The sequence below is a fragment of the Brachyistius frenatus genome, unplaced genomic scaffold (genome assembly GCF_029030835.1).
Source record: "Brachyistius frenatus isolate BFR_SWC_R1_liver_20210118 unplaced genomic scaffold, ASM2903083v1 Contig_273, whole genome shotgun sequence".
Classification (NCBI taxonomy): domain Eukaryota; kingdom Metazoa; phylum Chordata; class Actinopteri; family Embiotocidae; genus Brachyistius; species Brachyistius frenatus.
Window position 1 is genome coordinate 266,202 of NW_027210872.1, and position 23,096 is coordinate 289,297.

A 23,096-nucleotide genomic window follows, 5' to 3' on the forward strand; every position below is an offset into this window, starting at 1 on the left:
CGTGTTTAGCGGCGGTTGTCGCCTCCCTGGCAACAGGCTGGAGGAGATAAATAACATCCGCCCGTCTGCATCTGCCTCAGCTGTTCTCCATCAGAAGGACGGACACAACCCCGATGAGGCTTTTATTTCAGTTTCTGAAATGGAGAATCTGCTAACAGGAAACGCGCGCAGTCTGAAAAGGTAAAAACCAGCCGGTGAAACCGAGGAGAGGTCCGTCCGCTCCCGTTAGTGAGCCGCCGCCTGACCTGGGTGTGTCACGAACCGATAACAGCGATGCAGCGATTTAAGAGTGAAAAAACCCCACAGACGGCGTCAAGTTAAAAGGTTTTACGTACTTTGACATTACGTCCAGCCTTACTGGTCATTATTATGTTGTTCAAAGTGTTGCTTGTTCCCTCTGTCGGAGAATAGACGATCTTTGAAGCTGAGCAATTAACACAATCAATGAATTTCTTTAAGTTTCCCATTAATGTGTGAAGTTATTTACTTTTGGCTGAATCTTTTTAGATGCAATCAGTCATAATCAATCACTTCAAAGGACAAGACCAACTAGAAATGCGTACAAAACGAGTTAAATGAACTTATTATGAATAAATCATTAAAAATCACAGAATTTTAACTCATTCGTTGATTAAATAACAGAAAGCAATTTTATTCACACAAAAAAACAATCGACTCTTATTTCAAAAATGTTTATAAAACAGGAAAAGGAGAATCCCGTAAATAATGGTAAATAGATTTAAACATGTTATTTGATTCGGAGAACTGAACAGTTTTACATGCAATTTTAAATAATGTGACTGAAGCTGGAAAATAAAAGTACACATTAAAAGTATTTTTCAATAAAGTAAGACAGAAATGTGTTTTTTCCATCTACTTGATCTTCTGTGCTCGTTCTGCCTCCAGTTTGACCCACAGGAGAGTGAAAGGATGCTCGCTGGACGTCCACCCGACCGAGAGAGCCCTCGTCGTCCAGTACGAGGTGGAGGCCACCGTTGTCGGGGAGCCGACGGTCGGAGAGCGCAAAGAGTGTCAGAAAATGTGAGAATGACTATTTAAACCGTCACCCTGCGTTTTTTTCTTTCTGTACACCAGCGGTCGTCTGTGACATCACTTCCTGTTTGATGTTTGTCGTAGTATTCGCCTGAAGAGCCTGAACGCCAACACGGACACGTCCTCTCTGGCTCGGAAGGTGGTGGAGGAGTGTCGCCTGATTCACCCGTCGAAGGTCCGCGAGGTGGAGCAGCTGCTCTTCTACCTGCAGAACCGCAAGCAGCCGAATGGTACCGAAGATGTTAAAGTGATGATGATGATGACGATGATGATGATGATTATTATTATTATTATTATTAAGGAAGATGATTTCCTCGTGTGACTCCGAATGTTTCTTTTGACAGACGACCAGGAGAAGAAACGCGCCTCGCCTCGAGACTTCGCGCCGTACGCAGGAGTGGAGGTACGAAAGAGTTGTTGCCGTGACCGAGATATCTAACATGTTCATAATAAACATATGAATATATATGAACATATAAATAAATGTAACGTAACATCTGATAATATCAAAAATAATAATCACCGCTGGTTACCACCCGCCATAAAACTAGAAAGTAGAACCGCCTCCTCCGATCAGTCAGCTGTCAGTTTCCCTCCATGTCTGTCCACAATCGGACAATAGCTGTAGTGAAGCCGTTGCCGTGACAACAGACGATGCTTCAAACACAGATGTTGCTGCAAAGAACCTACAGGTTCCAAAAGGTGGACGTCAAAGTGACCTTTGACCTTTGACCGACAAAATCGGTTCAAAATGAGTTCATCCTTCGGACCAACTGAACGTTTGTGCCACGTTTGAGGAAATTGCCTCGAGGGATTCTTGAGATATCGCATTCACAAGAATTAGTCGACGTGAGGTCACAGTGACTTTAACCTTTGACCTTTGACCCCCAAAATCGAATTAGGTCATCTTTGGCACCAAGTGAACGTCTGTGCCAAACGTGCCATACTGCTTCCAGTTCAGTATCTGTCTGTATTCTGTCCTGCAGCTGGACGAGGAGGCGAGCATCAGCAGCATCGACGCGTACGTGGAGCTGCTGTACGAGGACGTCCCGGAGAAGATCCGAGGAGCCACGCTCATCTTCCAGCTGGCTCGTAACCCGGACAACCTGGAGGAGCTCATCCAGAACGGTACCGGTTCTGTTTACTCACCGTGACGGGTCGCTCAGCTGTTCAGGAAAAACACGCAGGGAAACCAACATGTTTACAGCCCATGACAATTATTTGATGTTGATTTTTTTAGCAGGTTTTAAAAGATTTGAGCTTTTCAGATAAGATTATGTTAAAACTTTACTTGAATTCAAGCAATTCTGACCGATCTGATCGGAAACCTGACGATACTACGTCCCGCCCACCGATAGCTGTAACCTGACTGCACCACAGGCCTGTCAATCAAACAGACACGCCCCCAAAAACAGGTCTTCTTGAATCTTCTTTTCTAATGAATGAGGGATTATTTTCAGATGGACCTCCAGAAAACTAAGAAGAAGGAGTGACTTTAGCTAACAACACCGAGATAACTGATGGACACATTTTATTCACTTTGGATTTGATGACAGAAGTTGAATGGGAGTCTATGGAGCCGGAGGCTTTTTGGAGCCGACCTCTAGTGGCACTCGCTGGTATTGCAGTTTAAAGCTCTTCTGCATCGGAACCATTAAAAAAAAAAACATTACCGCTCCATAGAAAACGTTATTTTTTGCGTCTTTAACTTTCTGGATGAATCAGATTTAACAGTTTAAACCTCGACAGGATCACAGCAGCTCAGATTCGTGTTTTATTTGGACGAGAATCAGTTGGACTTCTCTGAATATTGTTGCAGTGACTTTCATCACCTCCTCCAGAAATAAAATCCGGCCTCCGCTGCAGGTCTTCTCCCCTCCGTGACAACCGAGATGTTTCTTCCACAACAGCACGCAGCCGTCATCCCCCCCGCTCCCCCCTCCCTCCTCCTCCTTCTCCACCACCTCCGTCGTCGTCTGCTCGCATCAGGCCGACGTCGATAAGAGCCGAGCGTTCGTGTGAACCGAGAGGCCTGAGGTCGACGTGGAAAGAGGAGATGCACGTCTCTGCGGCGAATCCCCAGCAGCCTCCGTCCTGATTGCGTTCCCCAACGTTCCCGTTCGTTCACCTCCTGCTGCCCTCTTCCGCTTTGTTTTCTCTTCCTCCTCCGTCCTCGTCTCGAACCCTTCGTCTTCGTCTCCATCGTGTGTCTTCGCTGATCCGTGTGTGTGTGTGTGTGTGTGTGTGTGTGTGTGTGTGTGTGTGTGTGTGTGTGTGTGTGTGTGTGTGTGTTCAGAGGCGGCCCTCGGCGCCTTGGCCCGAGTCCTGAGGGAGGACTGGAAGCAGAGCGTTGACCTGGCGACGACCATCATCTACATCTTCTTCTGCTTCTCCAGGTGAACGAGTGGGCGGAGCCTCGTTAGCAGCTCCACATTCACAGTCAGAGCTTTCACGGTTTAAAGTGACCAGCGTCAGCGTGATTAATGTTAGTGTGGTAATAGTAACACTGAAACGTCAGTCTGCTGGTTAAAAGGCCATATTTTAAATTTTTCTGCCGTTTTATTTGCAGCTTTAATCTCTATCGGAAGATATTTTGTGGTTTTAAGTACCAAAAAAAACATCAGTATAGTTTCTCGTCTCTCTGCAGCTCAACAACATCAACAGGCTGTTTGGTGTCTGTCTCTTTAAGGCTCTATGATATCAGTGTCAGTCTCTTCTGATTGGCCGACTGTTTTCAGGCCAATCACAGGCTTTCTTTAGTCTCGCTGACTGCTGAACAAACGCTCGTGATTTTACATTAAAAAAAAGTTGGACAGTGAGACAGTTGTGCCGTCAGGGAAAGTTTGTGACATCACAAAACTTACAGGAAGTCCAAAGCTGAATACAGGCTGTGTGTTTTTTTCTGAGTGTTTTGACACTTTCACAGTATTTTCTAGTTTTTATAGATGTGCTTTATAATTTAAAAAAAAAAAAATGAATCTGAATTTATACAATATGGGACCTTTAATGTGAATCTGTACAAACCGCAGACTGAACTCGTTTGTGATGAAAAGACGCATCGCTCTGTAACATCTCTACGATCAGCTGATTTCACCACCTTTAAAAACAGAGTTCAGCATTTTATACATCAGATCTATATTTTGATGCCTTAAGCTCATGTTTCCTTTATTATAACATAAGATGGTAAAACTGGTGGAAATCAATCTGTTTCAAATCATCTCTGTCAATCAGTCTTCAAGTTGGATCATTAACTCAGTTTATATTATTACTTTTAATGCTGATTAATTAATTAAAATCAGCGTTGCAGGAACTGTAGAAGGCTTAATGAGGTCCAGGAAGAGGAAGTGATGCTGGACTCAGATCTGATAAAACACTCGTCATGTCGGTTCGGGAAAGAGAAAAATAAGCGAAGTTAGAAGAAGAACATTATGTGAAACATCTCTAAACTGCAGCATTGGGATTTTACTTTCTTAGAAATAGAAAAAAAAAAAAAAAACAGCCATTTAATGTGTATTTATTTTTCATTATTTGATAATTTTACTGTCCTGCACTGAGGAATGTGACGATTCACACGACTGGCAGGAAGTGATTTATTTGGACTCGTATATTCTTCCAGGTTTTCTGTGAGAATGTGTTTTCTGAAGAGTTTTAGACGAGTCCACATTTTACCGGTCCAGTGTCCTCCGTCCTCCTCTGTGGACCCTCCGGTTATTTCAGATGAGGAGGACCAGAAGCAGCATCTCCGAACCTGCTGTCATCCACCAGGTCATCTGCTGGTGTTCAGTGTTTGAACAGTCTGCCTTCGCCCTCCTCCTCCTCTTCAGCCCCCCTCTCCAGCCGGGGGGGTTCGGAAACACTAAAATTAGCCCCCGCTAGAATAATACATAAACGTCTGTCAGAGCTGATTTAGGCAGTGAGAGGACGTCTGAAAGCTGATCGTCCTTCTTGGCCCGTCTCCATCTCCGCCTTTCTACTGTTTGGATTGCCAAACGCTTTTCGGGTCGGGCTGATTGTGAGTCGGACCTGTTTGACTGGACGTGTTTTGACTTTGACAGTTTACTCTGTAAACTACTTCAGGGGTGACGGAGCGGGTCAGTCCAACGACAGCTCCCAGCTGGACTCCCAAATATCATTTCAGCCCTGAAAATCCACTTTGGGGATAAATGGAGCTCTTTTCTCTCTCTCAGTTTCTCCCAGTTCCACGGCCTGGTCACACACTTCAAGATCGGGGCGCTGTGCATGAACGTCATCGAGCACGAGCTAAAGAGGTTCGACCTCTGGCAGGACGAGCTGCAGAAGAAGAAGAAGGCCTATATCCTTTAAGAGGATACGAGTTCCATCTAGAAGCTTGTTTTTACCTGATGTTTGTGAGGAAAGTGTGTTTTGTGTCTGTAACTCAGACACAGAGCTCAGCCTGGTGCCAGCGTCCAAAACCAGGGTTAAGAACTGTCCAAAACCAGTGTTCAAACAAATCTAAAACCAGTGTTCAAACAAATCTAAAACCAGTGTTCAAACAAATCTAAAACCAGTGTTCAAACAAATCTAAAACCAGTGTTCAAACAAATCTAAAACCAGTGTTCAAACAAATCTAAAACCAGTGTTCAAACAAATCTAAAACCAGTGTTCAAACAAATCTAAAACCAGTGTTCAAACAAATCTAAAACCAGTGTTCAAACAAATCTAAAACCAGTGTTCAAACAAATCTAAAACCAGTGTTCAAACAAATCTAAAACCAGTGTTCAAACAAATCTAAAACCAGTGTTCAAACAAATCTAAAACCAGTGTTCAAACAAATCTAAAACCAGTGTTCAAACAAATCTAAAACCAGTGTTCAAACAAATCTAAAACCAGTGTTCAAACAAATCTAAAACTCGTGTTCAAACAAATCTAAAACCAGTGTTCAAACAAATCTAAAACCAGTGTTCAAACAAATCTAAAACCAGTGTTCAAACAAATCTAAAACCAGTGTTCAAACAAATCTAAAACCAGTGTTCAAACAAATCTAAAACCAGTGTTCAAACAAATCTAAAACCAGTGTTCAAACAAATCTAAAACCAGTGTTCAAACAAATCTAAAACCAGTGTTCAAAAATCTAAAAAATCTAAAACCAGTGTTCAAACAAATCTAAAACCAGTGTTCAAACAAATAAAACCAGTGTTCAAACAAATCTAAAACTCGTGTTCAAACAAATCTAAAACCAGTGTTAAAACAAATCTAAAACCAGTGTTCAAACAAATCTAAAACTCGTGTTCAAACAAATCTAAAACTCGTGTTCAAACAAATCTAAAACTCGTGTTCAAACAAATCTAAAACCAGTGTTAAAACAAATCTAAAACCAGTGTTCAAACAAATCTAAAACCAGTGTTCAAACAAATCTAAAACTAGTGTTCAAACAAATCTAAAACCAGTGTTCAAACAAATCTAAAACCAGTGTTCAAACAAATCTAAAACTCGTGTTCAAACAAATCTAAAACCAGTGTTAAAACAAATCTAAAACCAGTGTTCAAACAAATCTAAAACCAGTGTTAAAACAAATCCAAAACCAGTGTTCAAACAAATCTAAAACCAGTGTTAAAACAAATCCAAAACCAGTGTTCAAACAAATCTAAAACCAGTGTTCAAACAAATCTAAAACTAGTGTTCAAACAAATCTAAAACCAGTGTTCAAACAAATCCAAAACCAGTGTTCAAACAAATCTAAAACTCGTGTTCAAACAAATCCAAAACCAGTGTTCAAACAAATCTAAAACCAGTGTTAAAACAAATCCAAAACCAGTGTTCAAACAAATCTAAAACCAGTGTTCAAACAAATCTAAAACGAGTGTTCAAACAAATCTAAAACGAGTGTTCAAACTGCTGACTGAGTGCATCACTGTCGTGCCAATAATCAATAATCCCGTTCCAACACAGCCTCTCCTGTAATGTTGCTTCAGAATCTCTCCGGTCTGCGTGTGTTGTTGTTGTTGTTTCATGTGAACTTGAGTTCTTTGACGGATGAAGAAGTCACGTGAAGAATTCTCCGAGAACCAGAATCTGAAGAAGGAACACGAGAAGTCGTTCAGGAAGTTCCAGAGTCTCCGGACCAAGCAGGAGCAGCTGCTCAGAGGTACCGAGACCCGTCGGACCTCCTCCCCCTCCTCCACCTTCACCTCATCCACCTCCTCCACCTTCTCCTCCTCCACCATCACCTCCTCCCCCTCCTCCACCTTCTCCTCCTCCACCTTCACCTCATCCACCTCCTCCACCTTCTCCTCCTCCACCATCACAAAATATATTAAAAAATGAACCTTCTGCTATAAAAATATCTCCAAACATCAGTAAAACAAAGTTGATATTTTGTTGAAGATGGATCATATCTTCCATCCATGCTTCTTTTTTTGTTCGTTCATTCATGCATCACTTTTCTAAACAAAGAAAAGCATGGTGTTTTAAAAGCGTGAAACTGAGATGGCGGTTGTTCCTGCAGTCGCTCTGTGCCTGCTGCTGAATCTGGCCGAGGACACGCGCACCGAGCTGAAGATGAGGAACAAGAACATCGTGCAGCTGCTGGTGAGGATGTTGGAGCGGGAGGACGAGGAGCTGCTGCTGGTGGTCGTCTCCTTCCTCAAGAAGCTCTCCATCTTCCTGGAGAACAAGAACGACATGGTGAGCAGCGACGTCCTTCCATCTCCTGCTGCTTCAGATCAGGATGTTTACACGTGAACCAAAGCTTCTCTGAATCCTGCATTTCTTTTAAAAAGTCACTTTTTTTTTAGTATGTTTCATGTAATTGTTGCAAATCTCTGCAGTCTGGTGGAGAATGAAAGCAGAGAGTCACTGATGGTTGAAAATCAAAGAAACTGACATTTTGTTTTAGTCTTTTATTGTGATTTAAAAGATCATTTTGAAGCCTAAAGTCTAAATCTGACTGATTTATAACACAAAGATCAATACAGAACTGGACATCATGGATTTGATCTAAAAATAAATTTAATTAATTAACTGTTATTTGGAGGAGCTCCGGTTTTAGTTTTTTTTTTTTTTTTAAATCAATAGAATCAATCATCATTATTTATTTGTTCTAGATTTTTTTTTTAAAAAGCAAGCTAATTTTGACAAACCGTTGAAACCACTGATCAGATTTCTATTTAATCTAATCTACCCCCCCCACCCCCCACCCCCACACACACACACACACACACACACACCTGGATCCAATCTCTCCCCTGTTTGCGGGTCTTTTATCAAAGCCAGACCCCCGTCAGGAACCGGTTTTATCTCCTGGTTTCCCCGTCAGTGTCTCCGACTGAAGGCTGTAATACCTAAAGTGTCCTGCAGGGCGACGCAGGTTTCAGACGGGTTTCCATCACGTTACGTCGTTTAATTAAGAAAAAAAAGAAAAGAAGCGGCGTGTCATCACTTCGACACGTGTTGTGACTTCCTCTTGAATCAGATAAGACTTCGTGGCTTGTTGTTTTCCTCCGTCACTAATGGAGGACGGATGTCGGCAGTAATCGACGCAGGCTGCAGTTGATTACGCAGCTCGCCGTCTGCTGTGTGTGATGCTGCGACTGGAGCCGCTTGTTCACACAGTAGCAGCGAGTGTGTTTTTAACTGGGAGCAGGTTGGAGTTGGAGACCGCAGGGAAGCAGACGTGTTAACGGACCGACCGACCGACCGACCGACCGACCGGCGAACAGCTGAGCTCAGAAACATGAGTCAGCAGTTTAATCCTCCAAACGCACCTCAGACAAACATGATGTCTGTTGTCTTCGGTCGGGTCAGAGATCTGGTCTGTCTAACTCCTCCTCCTCCTCCTCCTCCGTCCGCAGGCCGAAGCGCTGGCGGTGGAGAAGCTGACCCGGTTCGTCCCGTGCGACCACCAGGAGCTGCTCAGCACCTCCCTGCGCCTCCTCCTCAACTTGTCCTTCGACACGTCGCTGCGCGGCCAGATGGTCACGGCCGGCCTAGTCCCCAGACTGTCCTCACTGCTCGGTAATCCCTGTGTGTGTGTGTGTGTGTGTGTGTGTGTGTGTGTGTGTGCGTGCGTGCGTGTGTGTGCGCGCGCGCACACATCTCTCCGGGGAGCCTGCGCATAATTAATATAATATATTTGTTAGAATAACACGCTGGAGTCTCGGCGCTAATGTTGTTTTTGCAGGAGCGGCCTGCAGAGATTTGGGGTGTGTGTGTGTGTGTGTGTGTGTGTGTGTGTGTGTGTGTGTGTGTGGCGGGGGGGAGGGGGGCACGCACGCACGCACGCACGCACACTACAAGCGAGCGGTGAAATATCAGCGCGGCTCCGACAGACGAGGTTTCTGTGTTTTCTGCTCTGCGCCTCATTCATCATCGGCCGGAGCTCAGCGTTATCTCTGAGGAGGGGGCGGAGCTACGGCCCGACCCCTCCCACCCCCGGGGTCACGACCCCCCCGGCCCCGGTGATAAGATGAGAGAGAGAGAGCTGTCAGCATCACCTCCATCACAGGTTTATTAAAGATTGAAGAAATCTGAGAATGTGATGACATCGAAAAGAAAATCAACTGAAAATGTTAGAAAAAAGAAGTAGATTTGATTTATTTTGAGACAAAACAGAAACCAGATTTTACACAATTAAAAACATCCTGAAGTTAAACAACCGTCAGAGCGCCAAAGTTTTATTTAACACAAATATTTTTAATTCATCGTAATCGGGCCAAATAAAATATTTTGGTTTTTAACAGAAGATCCTTCAACTAACTTTCTTGACTGTTTATATTAAATTTTGACTGATTATTTATTTCCCATTATTACCTCATCGATCCGAGAATTCAGCACATAAACATCAGCGTTTACTTCAAAATAACATTCACCGAACTCCCTCATCAATAATTTCATAATTTGGATGCTCAAATCTATAATTCACCAGAATAATTGACTGATTAATAAATAATAAAGATGACAAATTAAACATTAAAATGAAATTAATTCAACAACTGAAATTAACAGGAAAATATGTAATTTATGGAGTTTTAACAGCAAACACTTTATATTGTTTATTTAACAATTTAAAGAAAGTGTTTCATATTTATTTTATGTTTTCTGACATCTAATGAAATAAACTGGTCGTCTATTAATCTCTGAAATGGAAAAAAAAATTCACTTAATTGATGATGAAGATTGTGTGTGTGTCATTTTAAAAGCAGCTTGTTATGTGTTGCAGCCCTGATTATTTACCCAGAATTCATCGGTGCCGGCGGCCCACAAACCGCCCAGACGCCCTCGGCGTGCGGCGGCTGTAATTTTACGACGGTTTCGGGCGACTTTAAATCGGACCGCGGTGAAATCGGGCTTCATTTAATGGAGCTTCTGCCCCGCTGTGTGTGTGTGTGTGTGTGTGTGTGTGTGTGTGTGTGTGTGTGTGTGTGTGTGTGTGTGTGTGTGTGTGTTCTGAGGTAAAGGAGTTCTAATGAGAAGCACATGTTCTGGTCAGCGGACGGGTCGGAGCAACGAGCGGCTTTAACTTATTAAAGGCAGTAAAATTGATGCTTCCTCCTGTTTTCCCAATTAAAGCCCGCGGCCGCCCCCCTCCTCCTCCCCACCATCCCCGCCCCCCTCCTCCTCCCCAACATCCCCCCCCACCCCCCTCCTCCCTCCTGTGATTCCAGGGGTTCATTGAGCACATCTGGATCCAATCCATCGGTGATAAGACTCCCCGAAACGGCCCGCTGACCGAGCGGCGGCTCCGACCGGGCCGGGCCTCCCGGGAGGTCCGGCGCTGGTTCTGGTCCAGCGAAGAGACTCTCTCTCTTCTTAACACGTCCCTTAATGAAAAGGCCCCGGGTCAAACTGTGGTCTGAACTCCAGTAATTCTGCCCTGGGGCCCGGCTCCTCCTCCGGGGCCCCGGCGGAGGTCGGAGGTCAAACTCATAAAGGTCCCGGGCTCAGCTGACAGTCTAACACTCCATCCATCCCGTCTCTATCTGCTTCAGGCTGCCGCTGAGGTCCGATGAGCAGCGACGGGACGGAGATGTGTTTATTGGACAGATATTAAAGGGTCAGCTCACCCAAAATTAGAAAAAACAACATTTTACGACTTCCTCCCGTTTCTGTCAGAAACAGTGAAAGTTTACAATCGATTACGTGAATATATTTAAAAGACTTGAAGAAACAAACTGAAATCTGCTCAGCTGTAGACGGCTGAAAGTGACAGAAAACCAAAACCAGGAAATAAAGAGGATCAAAATAAGATGTTTTCAAACTGGTGGAGACCAAAAACGGAGCTAAAAGCTGCGTGAATATTGGATTCATCAGGTTAAATATAAACAACAACAACAGCTGTATGTTTTCAGCTCATTCATTTGAAGCCCAAAAAAAATTAAGTACAACTTTAAAAAAAATTATCACTTAAAAATTTGCAAATGACTTCACAATGTTTTTAAAAATGCGCCACAAACTGAAGAATTGTAAAAAATGTAAAAGGCATCACTTGTAGAGACGAACTCAGAGAATCACTGCTCGACTGTAGAGGTCAGTTTTATCCTCTTTTAGCTCCTAGTTTTGATTTTACGTCACATTTAGCTGTTTTCAAACTGGTGGAGACCAAAAACGGAGCAAAAAGATTCGTCTGGTAAATATAAACAACAACATCTGGATGTTTGGAGCTTCTTCATTAGACTTTGAAAAGGCCCAAAAATGACCTCTTTAAAATGGAACTCCAGATAATCCACAGAACATTCGGCTTCATTTCAGAAAGATGTAGACGTGTTTGTTTTGTTAGCGGAGGACGAGGCCAGCGGCGTCACGAAGGAACACGATGTGTTTTTAGTGGTTGTTGGATCACAGCGCAGGAAGAACATCCAATCCAGCTCGGTTTCATTACGAGTCGGGAGACAAATATCTCCAAACTTTTGCAGTAAAATCAGTTGACGTGCAGACGAGCGTGTTTTAGTTGGAGATTTTTTAGTGAAATGTTCCTTTTAATCAGAAGGAATCTGTTTTCTGTGACAGACTGCAGTCGCTGCTCTCGTCGTTCAAAAGGCCCGTTCATGTTTTCAGAAAAACACTCGGCCTCCTGGATGTGGTCGCCGGCGTCCCGCGGAGCGTTACGGCACAACCGCTCATTCATGCCCCCCCCCCCCCCCCCCGGTGTTTGTGTTGCAGCTGACGAGGCCCAGCGACAGCTCAGCATGTGCGTCCTGTACCACATCAGCATGGACGACAGGTTCAAGTGCGTGTTTGCTGCCACAGACTGCATCCCACAGGTAAGACCGGCTAACGTCCAGAAAGCTCTCCGCCACAGCGGCGGCGACTCCTCCTCCTCCTCCTCCTCCTCCTCCTCCTCCTCCTCCTCCTCTCCGTCGGTGATGAGCGGAGTGCGCGTTGTGTTTGTTTGCTGAGCTCGGTGTTTCAGTTGGTGTAAATGCCGACCAGATGTGGCGGAGAGAGAGTCAGCGTGACCAGGATGTGACCTCTGACCCTTCCCCCCTCCCTCCCCCTCCCCCTGGGTCGGCTCAGCTCTCACTCTTCAAACTGTGTCTGCCTCAGGAAGGACGACGTCTCTCTTCTGTGGTTTCCAGTGTTTTCCAGGCTTCCCATTGGTCTAAAAAAGTCTCTTCCAGACATTAAAGTCCGATAAAGATCGGATCATTTCTTTGAGGCAGTATTTTTCTATCTGCTGCTATTAAGCAGGTTTTTTTTGTTTTTTTTATCTCCTTCGGTCAACATGTTGCTTTTTTTTTTTTTTTCCTGAAGCTGCTAATGAAAGCAAACATGCAGGAAAATCAACATTTCAAGAGCTGCACAAACAATAACTGCAGAATTTGGATGTTTAAGACGACTGAAAAGCTCAAAGTAAAGTTGGTGAAAGTACTATCGATTCAATTTGTTTAAGCAGTTCAAAATAATGAAGTTTTGTCCTGTTCACAAACTAGTGGGAGTAAAACCACGTGTCTGGATTTTGTCTGATCACTTTTTTTTCTTCGTTAGAAGTCATTAAATTCAACTTTTGAGTTTTTTTTAAAGTTTGAGTATAAAGTTTTTTTTCATACCTGAAAATTTAAACGTGAAGAAGCTCCAGTTTGTCTGAGACTCATCAGAGCTGCTGACCAGAAACAGGAAGTGAGGACAGCGCCACCCCCCATCCCCGTCCCCTCCCCCCGCCTCTCCCTCTTTTATCACTTTCCCAGGGCGGTGACCGACCTGCCTCCCCCCCCCCCTCCCCCGTCCGTCCGTTTAATGGGGTCACCGCTTGGTGCTGGATGTGGGGTTTTCTGAGAGGTGGGGGGGGTGGGGGGGAGTCGAGCTGCAGCGTGGCGCTGCGGCCCTGACGGGGGCCTCCAGTGGCTGTCTGTGGTAAATAAGCAGAGGCAGGTGCCAGAGAGTCTAGACGGGGCTGATTTGGGGGTCCGGGGCCCCCGGTATGTGATACCTGACCCGGCCCGGCCCAGCGGCCCGCTGCCTCTCCTCCGAGTCCTGACTCCTCACGGAGGGAAGCAGCCTCCACCTCCACCTCCCGCCTCAAAGCCCTTCCTGTTTAATGTTAAATCAGTGGACAGACAGGAGGAGGAGGAGGAGGAGGACTTTCTTACCTTCTTTTAATTAATTTTCTCTTCACTCTCAAAGCTCGACTCTTTAAAAGTCAGAATCGAGTTTTTAAAGTTCATTTACAGAAGTCTTGAATTTGTTTTCTCGTCTCTATGTAGAAAAATCATCATTAGAACTCTGATGGGTTTCTTCACAGCACCAAAGCTTTGATTTATTATTATTATTAGTTATTGTTTTTGTGGCATTTTTGAATAAACCTTTTAGCCATAAGATAAGACTTAAAACTTACAAATACACATACAATAAAAATAGAATGGAATAAAACATTTTTTTGAAAATGTAAAAATTAAAAATGGTCCAAAGTTGTGAAAATGTAAAGTTTTAGTCAAATAAGATCCCAACAACCTTCTCGGATTCAAAATTATGTACAAAATCCTCTGTGCTCTTTTTTTCAGACTTCTGACCTCAATATAAAAAAATATAAAATTCTATTTTAATTGAGTTGGTATATTTTTAGTTGGTTAATTAATCTATCCAATGACTTATTTCTGCAGCTGATTCATGAACTAAATTATTATTAAATGTTTGGTTTCAGGGTTGAAAATCATTTGTTCTGTGAAATTATAACTTCAAAATCTTGAAATTATTCTATGCGATCAGAAGTCTGAAACACAAAGATGCTCAATTTATTGTGATTTATGACACTGAATGCCATTTCAGAAGCTGTAACCTGCTTTTTAAAATCATTGATCCGCTATTAGAATATTGGCCGGTGAGTTTTTATAATCTGCCCAGTGATTATCGTTTGTTCTCCTTTTGTTTGTCAAACTGTCAAAAAATCTCTGAATATTGAACTTGAGTGACGTGAGACGAGAAAAGGCAACAGATTGTGCTCTGACTTTTGATTGACAGCTAATGAGGATGGTGTTCGCCAGCGGCGAGGAGAAGATGGACGTGGAGCTCATCTCGCTCTGCATCAACCTGGCGGCCAACAGGAGCAACGCCCAGGTGATCTGCGAAGGTACGAGACCACACGCAGAGCCTTCATTAAAACCACCGGTGAGCTCCGCCCCCTTCATCCTCTCTCCCTGTTGCCGTAGGCAACGGTCTGAAGATGCTGATGAAGCGGGCTATGAAGCTGAAGGATGTCCTGGTGATGAAGATGATCCGAAATCTTTCTCAGCACAATGGAGCCAGCAAGAGCCTCTTCCTGGTCAGAACCGAACCTTTCAAAATAAAATAGGCACAGTCTCATATTTTTTAAAGCTGCGGTTTTTATGATTTATTTTTTTTGTAACTGAGCCCCATCGTTTGATAAATAATAATAACAAATATTTTAATAATTTTTTTTTATTATTATCACAGGAAGTGATTACATATTTATTCCTTTATCAGGTAGTGCTTAAAAAAATAGTTTTCGTTGACAATTTTACCGCAAAAAAACTCCACAAACTCTCCAGAGATTATCGATAATCTGGATTCGTGTTCCCGACTGTGTTTGTCTCAGGACCACGTCGGAGACCTGGCGGCTCAGATCGGCGAGGCGAGGCCGAGGAGTTCGCCATCGAGTGTCTGGGAACGCTGGCCAACCTCACCATCCCCGACCTGGACTGGGCGCTGGTGCTGGAAGAGTACAACCTGGTGCCCTACCTGGCGGACTGCCTCAAACCAGGTGTGTGTGGGGGTGGGGGGTCACCCCTCCTGCTCTCTCTCTCCCTCTCTCTGATATCTGTTATATTCCTCACGAGAAGGAAGCCGTCACACAAGAAGATAAACTCGCCACATTCTCCTCATCTGTCTCACAGCGGGCGCCATCTTAACTTCTGACTCCGCCCCTAAATCACAGTATCAGGGAGGTGTCGCCGGACGACGTGAGGACGGAGACGCTGCACGGCTTCTATTCTTATCTTTACCCGTCATGACCTCTGACCTCTTTTTAATCGGCGTCTTTAAACACTTCTCAGAGTCTTTCTAGTCTGGAACCAGCTGATTTTAAAAAGAGGTTGTTTTTTTTGTTGCAGTGTGCCGAGTCTTTGAAAAACTATTAATTGCTGAGTCGTTTGTTGATTTTAAAACGAGCCACATGGGGGCGCCTTTAAAACAAAACACATGTATTCAGATGAAGCTGTATTTTCCTCCAAGAACAGCTTGTATTAAAACGCATTCACAAAATGAAAAAAGGCAGAAAAACGACTCTCGCAGAACAATATGCAATATTTGTATATTGTTTTATTGTGTATTTCTTTTTTACCTGCCGACAGGTGCGTCCGAGGACGACCTCATCCTGGAGGTGGTGATCATGATCGGCACCGTGTCCACGGATGACTCGTGCGCCGCCCTGCTGGCCAAATCTGGAATCATCCCGGCTCTCATCGAGCTGCTCAACGGTAAGAAGTTTCCATCCACGGTGTGGGTTCATTTCTACCTTTGTTGTCATGACGACACAAGCGTTGTGGCTTTTTAATGTTAATATGCAATCAGTATTTGGAGTTTGAACTGAAATATATTTTTTTGTTTGTTTGTTGTTGACGTCTCAGCCCGGCAGGAGGACGACGAGTTCGTGTGTCAGATCGTCTACGTCTTCTACCAGATGGTTTTCCACAAGGCGACGAGAGACGTCATCGTCAAACACACTCGTATCCTTTAACTGCAGTCAGAAAGCACAGACGGATGATTGACGTACAGACGGATGATTGACGTACAGACGGATGATTGACAGTAAACTTTTCCTTGAGTCCCGACCGCAGAGGCCCCGGCGTACCTCATTGACCTGATGCACGACAACAACGCAGAGATCCGCAAAGTCTGCGACAACACACTGGACATCATCGCTGTGAGTAACTCCATCAATCCGTCCGTCCATCCGTCAATTCATCAATCCATCAAACAATAAATCCATTAAGTCAATCTTTTATTCATTTAATGGAAGTTCAAAGTTCTCTGACAAGCTGATAATAGTAGTATATAGGTGGGCGGGGCTTAGTGCTTCGTGGTTCTCTAAGCCTCCCCAGCTCGTCCAAATATGGTCACTTCCTCGATGGCTTCAAAACGTCAGTTCACAAACCGACTGGTTGCTGCTCGGTTATGAGGAAATAGTCCGAAAGAAAAAAAACACAAGTTCTACCTGATAATGTTTTTAATAGGATTAGTTTTCATGTTTATTTTCTGTGCTGTTTGTGTGAAATCATCCTTTAAATTGATCCTCATCTTAAATGTAAGACTAATGATAATAAAAAACGACCTCCTCCTGATGTCACAGCGATTAACTAACCGGTCGGCCGTTGATTGACAGCTGTGGTCAGCTCCCCCGTCAGCCCGTGATCGCTGCCAGACCTCAGATCAGCGTAATTAGCTGCAGATTACAGCCGGGCACTGTGGCGGCGGCGGGGGCTGGTGTGGGGGTGGGGTGGGGGAGGGCAGAGGAAGTGTTTCATTGAAAATTATCAGTGAGACCTATTAAAGCTGCGAGCCACATGAAAGGCGGCCGGCGGGCTCTGGAGTGTGTCAGCTGGCCGGACAGAAAGCAGAGCTGTGGACACAAACACACACTCACCATCATTACTGCTGTCCCCATGCGGCCCTGAACCGTAGCTTTGATCACGGAGGCCCACACACACACACGAGAGACGAGTGGGACAGACGAGGTCAGCTGTTTAAAACTGATGAGTCATGTTATAAACTCAGCCTGAGTGGTGATGCCGGTATCACGGGATAAAACGTGACATAGTCACGCTTTGGGCTGTCGAGGTGTGAAAGTTACACGTTTTACTGGAGTGGATGAAAAAATAAAACCTTCTTTAAACTATGTGATTTACAGGAAAACTGAAGTATGAGAAAAACATGGTTAATTTCCTGTCTTCCTCCTCTTCATCTTCCTCCTCCTCCCCAGGAGTATGATGATGAGTGGGGGAAGAAGATCCAGAGGGAGAAGTTCCGCTGGTACAACAGTCAGTGGTTGGAGATGGTGGAGAACCGTCAGGTGGACGAGTCCGGAGAACACTTCCTGTACGGGGAGGACGGAGAGCCCTTCATCGGTACCGGACCCGACCTGTTCTACACCGCAGGTACCGAAGGTACCGGAGGTTCTGGATGTTCCGGTTCTGTTTGATCGCTGCTCTGTTATAAAACAGAACCAGCTGATTCCCCCCTCTGTGTGTGTTTGTCGGGTCCAGATGGGATCATCTCATCCGACGGCGCCATCAGTCTGGACTTCTTCTCCCACTTCCAGAACGGACAGCTGGGACCAACCGGATACCTGAGCAGGTAGGGAGCCCCGCCCCCTTTCATTAATAACCAATCAGTTCTCACGTCTGGAGGTTTCTCCAGACAGAACACCGATGAAGTCAAAGATCAGCTCTGATTGGCTGACGACAAAAACATGTTGACAACCTGCAGAAGACGTGTGTGTGTGTGTGTGTGTGTGTGTGTGTGTGTGTGTGTGTGTGTGTGTGTGTGTGTGCGTGTGTGTGTGTGCTCTCTGTGTGCGTGCGTGTGTCTCTCTCTCTGTGTGTGTGTGTGTGTCTCTCGTGTGTGTGTCTCTCTCTCTCTCTCTGTGTGTGTGTGTGTGTGTGTGTGTGTGTGTGTGTGTGTGTGTGTGTGTGTGTGTGTGTGTGTGTGTGTGTGTGTGTGTGTGTGTGTGTGTGTGTGTGTGTGTGTGTGTGTGTGTGTGTGTGTGTGTGTGTGTGTGTGTGTGTGTCTCTCTCTCTGTGTGTGTGTGTGTGTCTCTGTGTGTGTGTGTGTGCAGGTTGTCCTCGTCTCCTCCAGACAGGATGTGTGTTTGTGTTCAGCTGTTCTCTCTCCTTGTTATTGTGGATCAGTATTCGCTGATGTGTTGTTATTGAACCGGGTCGGGTCCGAGGCCGCCGCCCTCTCGTATCCCAGAAGGCATCACTCCACTGCCGAGCAGCAGCTTTGAGAACAAACACTCTCGTCGTACGTCTGTCCGGCGCGGAAACCTGAAACCGGAGTCCAGAACCAGCGCCGTTATCATCTTCGGGTTTCCTCCGCGTCCGTCTGTCGTCGTGGTGATGAATCGTCGGGGAAACGGAGACTTCACTCGCTGTAATCTGTCTTATTTATTATCAAACCGCTGCTTGCGTGCGACGAAGCTCTCGGCGGAGGAATGTTTGCGTTGGCTGAGCGCGAGCGGCCGAATCCAGTCGGAGGACAGCAACTTGGACGGAGAGACGTCCCGCTCACGTGTCCGTCTGCGTGTTTCCACTCCGTCCTCCTCCGACAGCTTTGGTTACCGATACCCTTCAAACACGCTGCGAGCGCCGCGGGGACTCGGCGGGTTTAATTTGGCCGCCGGACTCCGGAGTGATCCAGGTTAACAAAACAATCAGAGCCAGCTTGTTTTAAACGGCGTGTGAAACATGGTGGTGAATGAGGCCTTTTTCAAAATGGACCGACACGGACGTCCTGCTCACTCGTGTCCTCCGACGTTCACGTGACTTAAAATTACGGTATGTTAGTTTAATATTCAACGACAAATGTAACTTCCACCGATTCCGTCAGCAAACGACGTCACGAACTCGTCCCGCCCACCGATAGCTGTAACCTGACTGCACCACAGGCCTGTCAATCAAACAGACACGCCCCCAAAAACAGGTCTTCTTGAGGCTTATTTTCTAATTAATGCCGATTGATTAGATGTGAGGTTTCCGGTATGGGTGGGCGGGGCATCTTGGGCTTCAGTTTACACTTGATAACCAAAGTATTGAACAAATTTAAATGTTGGCCTGATGGTGGCGCTAGGTTGAAAGTCAGGGGATAAAACTTATATCAATATTTATAATAATATCAAAATATTTTATTTACCAATTCTTAAATGTCAAGTCTGTAGTGGATCTTATTGGTTGAGGATGGAGGGAGGCAGATTTCCCAGAAGTCTTCATGGTGCTCCAGAACAGAGAGGCGTCCAATAGGAAACGGGCGTGACGCAAAACGGCGTGCGAGTGTGAACGCGGAGAATCAATGAGCGCTTTGAGAGGCTGTCAGGATGTGACGAGGCAGAAATGAAAAGGAGGAGAAGAAGCAGAGCTGCAATCAGGTGGAGGTACGCAGGGAGGCGGGGCGAGACCTGGTTCTGTAACCTGAGCAGTGACAGCGGGCCCGGATCAAAGCGGGGCCCCTGGAGGAGACAGAAGTGAGGGGGGGCAAAGGTGGTCACGCCAAAGGAGGAAGAGGGCCCTGATTCCACTTCCTGTTCAACACCGAGGAATGTTCTCGGCGGGACGGGACCCGGACTCGCCGCCCGGCCCGGCGCTCCTCAGGGGACCGAGCTGGCATCTGTGGGAACACTGGGCCCCTTTGTCCCGTCACAACACACATGAAGCGAATCAGGTGGCAGACAGGTACATTTGCATGTTTCATGATGAGGAGGATCAGAGCCGACAGCAGCCGGCGTCGGTTCTGAGTCCAGACGGGTTCCAAAAGAACACGCAGCCGACAAATAATGATAAACAATCACTTTAAAGTCAGACTTTAACAGTCGGAGCGGTTTGGAGCAGGAAGTGACCATATTTGGACGAGCTGGGGGAGGAGCCAGCGGTGGATCTGACCGATCTGATCGGAAACCTGACGATACTACGTCCCGCCCACCGATAGCTGTAACCTGACTGCACCACAGGCCTGTCAATCAAACAGACACGCCCCCAAAACCAGGTCTTCTTGAATCTTCTTTTCTAATGAATGAGGGATTATTTTCAGATGGACCTCCAGAAAACTAATAAGAAGGAGTGACTTTAGCTAACAACACCGAGATAACTGATGGACACATTTTATTCACTTTGGATTTGATGAGAGAAGTTGAATGGGAGTCTATGGAGCCGGAGGCTTTTTGGAGCCGACCTCTAGTGGCACTCGCTGGTATTGCAGCTGAAGACACTTCATTTTTTTCCACTTTTATATACAGTTTATGGTCCGGTCCGGGTCAGAGCCCTGGAGATCTGGTCTGGAGAGGAACCAGCGAGTCGGCCTCAGATGGATGGAGTGACTCAGAGCTCCAGTGTTCCTCATTTAGCTCGACTCTCAAATCTGTCCTGACAGCCGTGGCGTGCGGAGAGGAAAAAGACATATTTCTGCCCGGGGAGGGGTGGATGGGGGGTTGGTGGGGTGGAGGGGGGACAAGCGGCAGGGGGCAAAAGCAAAACGGAGAGGTGGGGGTGGGGGGGTGCTGCACGCTGTGTAACTGATCGCTGGAAGTGATTTGGCTAAAAACAACACGTCATTATAGGCGCTTGCAGGGGCAAAGCAAACAGCTCGTATTTTAGAGGGGCGGACGGTGGCTCGACACCCCCCACCCCCTCCCACACACCACCCCCCCCCACACACACACACACACACACACACACACACCCACCATCACCTGCCCCCCCAACACCACGGCAGAGCCACTCGTGTGAGATGCGGCGTCATCCATCACGGCCCGGTTTATCCATCACTCACTTCGTCCTGCTGAGCCCGTCGCAGTGACCCTATCAGCGGGCTCGGACTCCCAGCAGCTGGTCCGAAGATGGAGCGTGACCCCCCCCCCCCCCAGTCCCCTCAAATCCACACCCCCGATGGCAGGCTGAGGGCCACCAGGTGCTGCAGGTCTGGCCCTCGGCCTTCGTCACGCCGCCGTGTTTTGACATCTCTCCGGTTTTTAGTGTTTTCGCCCGCAGCCGTCAGTCTGTAACTCAAACACTCACCGAGGACGTCCAACACCTGCATCACTGCACATGAATATTACATGAACTTGTTATGGGGCTTTTTTTTTCTTCTCTGTCCTGACTGAGGGGTGGAGGAGGAGGAGGGGTTACCGAGAGATGTCTGGAGTCAGAGCTCCACCTGGTGGTGGGATGGTAGAACGCTCCTTCCTGTCTCATGATGAAGTTGAAGCGTTATTTGTTTCATTATCTGCTCTACATTTTTTACATTTTGGGAAATCTTTACAGATATGGTAAAAATAACATTCAAACACGATGTGAATAAGCACTTCTTCCTGTTGAAAAATTTAAAACCTGCAAACCCTGCATCCAAATGCATGCAACTACGTCTTCCACAAATTTCGTCCTTTTCGTAAAAGTGTTCCACAGATATGTTGGTAAAAAAAAAGAAAGACATGAAATTGCATATTTTTAATTTTAAAACTCGACTCGCACGAACTGAGTGAAAACACTGAGATTGTCTGAAGCGTGTCTCCATCTCCGTCTTCTGTCCCTCAGCGTCTCAGACCAGTTCGTCCCGTCGGCGGATCGTCCCGTCAGCGCTTACGGCTTCCGGCCCGACGAACACTTCTTCTTGAGCACGGCGTCGCGGTAAAACCTGGAAACACCGATGACGTTCAGATCATCGCCGCTGCAGAGACTTCATCAGCTTCTTCAGCTGGAAATGTTGGAACTGACTGACAGGAGGAGGAACTGACTGACAGGAGGAGGAACTGACTGACAGGAGGAGGAACTCCTCATTTAAAGCACCAAAATGAAACCGGGTCATTCAGGGAAACAAACCGGGAATATCTTTACTTTTTCTTCTTTCAAACATCAAAAACCTTTGACTTATTATTAATCATATTATTGTTATTAATATTATTCCAAGACAGATGCCGTGTTAACAAAAATTATTATTGATCTGTTTTTTGACAAATTAAACAGCAGTTTTCTGCTCTTAAGTTTTAAACAGTCAAACATTTTTTTGGTATTTTTTCCAATACCAGTCGATCTGATGATTCATAAACAAACAAAAGGAAAATATTAAAGAAAAATAAAGATATTCTGTGTTAAAAGATTATCTTTTAAAAATAAGTTTCATGTTTTTAAAAAGAAACTAGCTGTTGTTACTCAAACAGGAAAAAAGATTTGTTGACTAAAATATACAGAAGATTCATCCTCCAACGTAGAAAATATTTTAGAGTTTGAAGACTTTCTTTCTCTCTGATTGATTTGAAGGAATTATAAAGGCCTGAACAATATTTAGTAAAACATACTCTCTGTCCCTTTAATATTCTGCTGAAGTCTGATCGCAGGCTGAGAACTGCTGAGTCATGTAAATAACATTGTGTTATTTAATCTAAAGTTTGTATTTTATTTATTTATTTACTGGTTGATGACTAAAAATAACCGTCGAGTTTGAGACTAATTACAGTTAAATCTCAGTTTTATCTAACTGGACTTCTTTCACAAGAAAATAAAGTTGAATTTAGACAAAAGATAAAATTACAAACTGAAAACTGAACTCTTAATAACTGTAATTGGTGCCAAACTACACGTTTCCTTTAAAATAATCATATTTATTCTCTTTTCGTGCCTCTGCTCTCGCTGCATTAAGATGTCTTTATTTCTATGAATGTAATTTAAGACTTCACTGCCTTTATTGTCTTGTTTTTTTAAATTATTTATCTTGTCCTTGATGTGCCTGCAGCGCTGCTGAAATATCAAACTATTTGTCAAACGACTGTATTTAATCTGTGACCGGCAGCTTTTTTTTCTCAGAGCAGTGAATCATAAATAAATAATCATCTAATTCACCTGCAGATGAACTCGTTTCCTCTTTGTGTC

At 45.1% G+C, this 23,096-nt stretch overlaps 1 protein-coding gene across 1 annotated transcript; it reads left to right on the forward strand.

Moving 5' to 3' along the window:
- The first annotated feature begins 15 nt into the window (after positions 1 to 15).
- kifap3a (kinesin-associated protein 3a) lies at positions 16 to 23,071 on the forward strand. Its single transcript, XM_069721801.1, is given in 21 exon segments — positions 16 to 180; positions 907 to 1,041; positions 1,138 to 1,283; positions 1,398 to 1,456; positions 2,040 to 2,181; positions 3,350 to 3,449; positions 5,241 to 5,365; positions 7,061 to 7,159; positions 7,520 to 7,698; positions 8,865 to 9,027; positions 12,172 to 12,272; positions 14,467 to 14,575; positions 14,655 to 14,767; positions 15,062 to 15,095; positions 15,098 to 15,226; positions 15,816 to 15,941; positions 16,092 to 16,190; positions 16,302 to 16,387; positions 17,444 to 17,618; positions 17,727 to 17,817; positions 21,765 to 23,071. Coding segments are annotated over 21 exon segments (2,349 nt in total). The 5' UTR covers positions 16 to 139; the 3' UTR covers positions 21,862 to 23,071.
- The last annotated feature ends 25 nt before the right edge of the window (positions 23,072 to 23,096 follow it).